Below are 6,000 nucleotides of genomic sequence, written 5' to 3' on the forward strand. Positions count from 1 at the left end.
GGCAGTGTTATGTCTATTTGCAGAATCAAAGATTCATGGACAATTACCTTTTGTTCTTCTCTTTCTGTTGCATGGTGGCACTTTTCAATTCTCCAATGCCTCAAGAAATCTCGAAGATATCCAAAGAGGGTGAGTACGCCATAGCCCACATATGTGAGCACAGCAACCAGCATGGGTGTTTCTTCAAAAGCTTCATTAAACGGTCTTTTGTACAGTCCTCCATTTTCTGTAACATGATGAATCTAAGAGAGCAATTAAAAATGCTTATTGCAATCACAGACCAATGAAATACTAAGATTATGCTTATTTTCAAGAGTAATGGTTTAAAAATCATTTATGTGCAGTAAAGGGGTAAGGTGGCAATGAAAAACAGTCAACAGTGTCTAACATTGATTTTTATCATAATTTAATTTCCTGAAATAGATTCTAAACACACTAGGATTCCAGGGAACATGCTTTCCTTTATCCTAATAAAAGTTTATAAAGAAAAAGCCTAGTCTAAAAAATACTGTATTAGCTTAGCAGCAAAGTGATCACATGTTCAACAGTAAATTCAGTTTTGTAACAAAATGTGTGTGAATGTTTTTCTACAAGCCATTCCTAAAACTACTCAGCTATACATTATTCAGAAACATTCAAATGACTTAACAGTACAGGGCTGCAGCAGGTTTTATTGCCTTTCCTCAGTGATAATACACTTATAAGAGTAAAAGAAGAAGCTAGGCAGTGGTGGTGCCTAGCTTCTTTTTAATCCCAGCACTTGGGAAGCAGAGGCAGGAGGATTTCTGAGTTCAAGGCCAGCCTGGTCTACAGAGTGAGTTCCAGGACAGCCAGGGCTACACAGAGAAACCCTGTCTCAAAAAAGAAACAAACAAACAAACAAACAAAAAGTAAAAGAAGGACTGTCAAGAGAACTCAGCAGCTAAAGGCTTTTGCTGCCAAGGCTGACAACTTGAGTTCAATCCCTAGGATCCATATGATGGACTCCCTCATAAACTGTCTTTTGACTCCCACAAATTGTCCTCTGATTTCCACACATGAGCACACAGGTGCCCATACATGCACACACACACCCATAAATACACGTAATATAGCCAGGTGAGAAAAGATCCTTGAAGGAGGGATGGGAGAGGAAGAGGGAAAGGGTTAGAGTCATATCAAACAAAGTAAGAATTGTGAAAAGGCCTTACAGAATTGTGAAAAGGCCTTACAGAAACCCAGTACTTTGTAAGATAATCTTTAAAAAAGAAAATGTAAGGAGTTACTAGAGAGGCAGAGGCAGGCAGAGAAAGGCCAGCCTGGTCAACAGAGCTAATTCTAGGACAGCCAGAGCTACATAGAGAAACTCTTTCAAAAAAAATAAAAATAAAAATAAAAGAACAAAAAGCAAAAAACAACAAACAAACAAAAAAGATCAACCAGCAGCCATCATACATTGATCCTGTATTTATTTTGATCTAAGTATATATTCTCAAACTTTTAAAGATTATCCCTGTCCCTTTATTTTACCATTTAAGATGTGTTTGCACCATGTCATACAGGATAGCCTCAAACTTAGACATTTTCTCTTCGCTTCCCAGGGCTGGGATTACACATATATGCCATTGTGCCTAGCAGCACTTGGGTTTTAATATACAGACATAAAGATATTTTTTTACTTTTGACTCAATGATGAAAACATTTTACTTTTATCAGGTAGTGATGGAACATACCTTTAATCCCAGCCTTCAGGAGGCAGAGGCAGGTGGATCTCTGAGTTTCAGGCCAGCCTGATTTACAGAGTGAGTTCCAGGACAGCCAAAGATAAGTAGAGAAACACTGTCTCAGAATAAAACAAAACAAAACTTTTTTAAAAAACTTTTTGGTTAATTCTAGTGAAAATCTAATTTTACAGAAGAGAAGAAACCCATGAGGAAAAGATCTAGAACATGAGGCTACAGTTAGGACAATCAACAAAAATTACTAGGAACATACTGTCCAAAGCATCATACAGGAGTCCTACCACATGGATTACACTAGAGAAGTCTCACAAGAAATCGAAACGCTCTTGCTCTGCTAGGCCTTCCTGATTAAAAGGATAATGTAAATACAAAAAAGATTTTATATATCGGCCGGGCGGTGGTGGTGCATGCCATTAACCCAACACTTGGGAGGCAGAGGCAGGTGGATTTCTGAGTTCGAGGCCAGCCTGGTCTACAGCGTGAGTTCCAGGACAGCCAGGGCTACTCAGAGAAACACTGTCTCCAAAAACCAAAAAAAAAAAAAAAAAAAAAAAAAAAAAAAAAAAAAAAAGAAAGAAAAGATTTTATATATCTAGGAGCTGGGAAGTGGCTGTCAGTAAAGCACTTGCCATATAAAGCATGTGCTTGCCATATATAGCATAAAGACCCCAGAACCTAGTTAACAAGCTAGTAATTTCAGTGCTAGCAAAGCAAAGATTATTGAGATCAAGCTCTCTGTAAACAATATTGTACCGTGCATTGCAAATCTGGATGTACCAGGAGTCAGTCATTCTAACTTAAGAGCTTTACTGTTCATAAAGTAAATACTAGCATATTAGTGTGTTGATGCTATATAACCTTGTTCCCCAAGTTAATTGGTCAATAAAAGGCTAAAACCTGTGAATGGGCAGTAGATAGAAATAAGCAGGTTTTTAGTTACCTGTCTGGAAGTCAAAGGTAGAACGCATAGAGGAAGAAAGAACAGGGAGAGAGAAGGAAGTGACCATGAGAGAAGAGCAGATGGACCACGAGCACATGGCCAGGAGAAACTGCAAGTTACAAGAGGCATATGACTGGGATATAAAAATTAGAATTAGTTCCAAAATCTGCCCTATCTAGGCTTACAAGCTTATAAATAAAATACCTGGATTGTGTGTGTTTTATAGGAGGTAGCTGGAATTTAAATCTGTTTACATTAGTGGACTAGGGAGATGGCTCAGTTGGTTAAAGTTCACACAATGTAAGCACCCATGTAAAACAACAGGAATGGAATTTAAGTTGAATCTCCAACAAGTAAGTAAATATGCCAGCACTCTGAGACATAAACAGAAGAATCCATAAGACTTTCTGGACAGCCAGTCTATTTGAATCTGCAAGCTCTAAATTCAGTGAGATAAGCCCTCTGTGTGTGTGTGTGTGTGTGTGTGTGTGTGTGTGTGTGTGTGTGTGTGTGTGTAAAATGTGGGATCTTAGTGAGTGAGCTCTGCTGGGTGGAGGATTAGACTGCTGGGGGGGCTCCGCTAGTTGGTGTTTGACACTCCGTTTCATAATTCTCTCTTCTGTCCTCTGTGTGTGCTAGGTTGGGGGTTGTCCCACACCTAAGGCAAGAAGATGGTGGTCACAATGAAGATGAAAAAGCCTCTGGAGTTGATCAATACTCTTAAGATGGGCACAGTGTGTGGAAAATACTAGAGTATGCACACTGGCTATCATTGACCCAGATGATACTGATATCAGAAGCATGCCAACCAGACCGGTGGTGAGAAGTAAACCAAGACAGTACCTTTAATAAAACTTTGCCAGAGTTCCTTTTGAAAGTAAATAAATAAGTAAAGTGGATAGTGAGTGAGGAAGATATCTAACATAACCCCTTGCCTCTACATGCACACACAGGAAAATTCTAGCATCTCATCCCCTCCAGTCTCAACTGTTAGCAGATGAGAATGTGCTGCTGATAATACTGTTCAAAGGAAGATTCAGTGCTTTGCACTGGGCCTGGGTAGTGGTCCTGATTTTAAAGAACAGAAATGTGTGGGGTTCCCTATCACTGCAGAAGGCATAACAGTTTGTAGATTGCTGAAGAGTAATGCGTGGTTTATACTGGATATTAGGTTTATTTCTTTTACTTTGTCATGTTGCAGATGTGTATAGAGGGTAGGAGATACCAGGTATTGTTCCTCAGGCACCTTTTCCTTTATTATGTTATTATATAATATTTATCATCATTATCATTATTTGAGATAAGACCTCATCATGCATTCCTAGTTGGTCTAGAAATCACTATGTAAACCAGGATGGCCTCAAACTCAGAGATTCATCTCCTAGTCTTTTGAAAGCTGGAATTAAAAGTACATGTCACCATGCTTTGCCTTCACCTTTTTTGAGAAAGGGACTCTCACTGCCCTGAAACTTGCTAAATAGATTAGGCTGGCTGGCCAGTGAACCCCAGGAATCCACCTGTCTATTTCTCCCTAGCACTGAGATTAAAAGCACATGCTACATTGCCTGGCTTTTTGTGTGAATGCTGGGAACGGAACTGAAGTTCTCCCCAGCAAATGGACATAAAGACTTAAAAATGATACAAAGTGCCCGGCAATAGTGGCGCATGCCTTTAATCCCAGCACTTGGGAGGCAGAGACAGGCAGATTTCTGAGTTCGAGGCCAGCCTGGTCTACAGAGTGAGTTCCAGGACAGCCAGGGCTATACAGAGAAACCCTGTCTCGAAAAACCAAAAAAAAAAAAAAAGGCTGAGAGATGGCTCAGCAGTTAAGAGCACTGACTGCTCTTCAGAAGGTCCTGAGTCCAAATCCCAGCAACCACATGGTGGCTCACAACCATCTGTAATGGGATCTGATGCCCTCTTCTGGGGTTTTCTTTCTCTCTCTTCCTTCCTTCCTTTCTTTTGGAAAGATGACTCACACCAAGATCTCAGGAGATAAGAGGAAGACATGTTGCCATACAACTACAGCTGGATGCCATGGTGCTGATTTGAGATTTTCCTCTGTAAAGACAGTGAAACTTCTTTGAGCAAGGGAGTGTTTGTTGACCATATTTATTTACTTGGGCGTGATTGTTGGTCTGTGGGGAGAGCCCTTGTGATGTAGGGACCAGATGGCAAGAAAAATGTTGCAATATTCTTTCGGGGGGGAGGCTGTAAATTGTTTTGTATTTTAAGAATTGATGAGTAGGATATGCTGGTCTCTTATACCAGATTATGTAAAACAAGCTAATCTATTGCTGAAGTGCATATCTATGTGAATTTTAACATCTGTGTGTTTGTATCCTATAGCTGTCAAGATATGCAATATTTTCCACACACACACACCCTAAAATTACCTGATGCCAAATGGGTGTAGTAGCACAGGTCTGTAACCCTAATTTGGGATGTAGAGACAGAAGGAAGAGGAGTTCTAGGTAATCCTTGGCTAAAGAGTGACTTCCAGTCCAGACTTTCCAGGGTTGCAGGAGACCCTGTCTCAAAAGACAAAAACAAAGCACATTTCCTGGTGCCAAACAAGAAGGTCTGGAACTAACTCTGGGTGAAAGCCAGAAAAAAAAGGTGGAGTTAAAGATGACTGCAAACTTGGGAGACTGGGTGAACTGGATGGTGATACTAGTGACCAAAAGAGGTAGTAACTAATACACAGATGAAGATTTCCCAGAGGCTGTCAGACTCAGGGATTTTCAGCCTGTGTCCCAGGACAGCCATGAATGGGGCTCAACACCCACCCACACACACACACACACACACACACACACACACACACACACACACATACACACACACTCTCTCTCTCTCACTATAAATTTGCTTAAAATATTAAGGTTTATTTTTGTTTTGTTGCAAGGTTGACTTGTGAGACAGGATATCACTATATAGCCCTGGCTAGTCTGTAACTCACAGAGATCTGCTTGCCTTTCAATGTGCATCACATTGTCTAAGGGTCATGTTCTTTGGTTTTTTTAAATGCGACATTTGTAGATAACAGTGCTATGTTGCAATTTTAAAAGGTTGGAGATATTGGAGGGTAGTCAGACAGCCTGAGCTATGGTAGACATAAGTAGCTTTTAGTTGTTTTCATCCAAATAATAGTGAATAGAGTCAGTGGTAAAACTTAGGTGAAGTCAGTAGTATGTATTGACTAGAAAAAAGAGAAACGCCAGGCAGTGGTGGCACATACCTTTAATCCCAGCACTTGGGAGGCAGAGGTAGGTGGATTTCTGAGTCAGAAGAGGTCAGAAGAGGATGTCAGCTTCCCTGGAACTGACCTGTCATGAA

General features: G+C 40.4%; 1 protein-coding gene across 1 annotated transcript in view; it reads right to left on the reverse strand.

The window, feature by feature from the left end:
- Sptlc2 (serine palmitoyltransferase long chain base subunit 2) overlaps positions 1-6,000 on the reverse strand; it is a 90,550-nt gene that overhangs the window by 71,081 nt on the left and 13,469 nt on the right. Inside the window, exon 2 of the mRNA XM_031357880.1 lies at positions 48-242. Within this exon, the coding sequence (XP_031213740.1) occupies positions 48-242 (195 nt within the window). The remainder of the gene's footprint in view (positions 1-47; positions 243-6,000) is intronic.

The sequence above is a fragment of the Mastomys coucha genome, unplaced genomic scaffold (genome assembly GCF_008632895.1).
Source record: "Mastomys coucha isolate ucsf_1 unplaced genomic scaffold, UCSF_Mcou_1 pScaffold6, whole genome shotgun sequence".
NCBI lineage: Eukaryota > Metazoa > Chordata > Mammalia > Rodentia > Muridae > Mastomys > Mastomys coucha.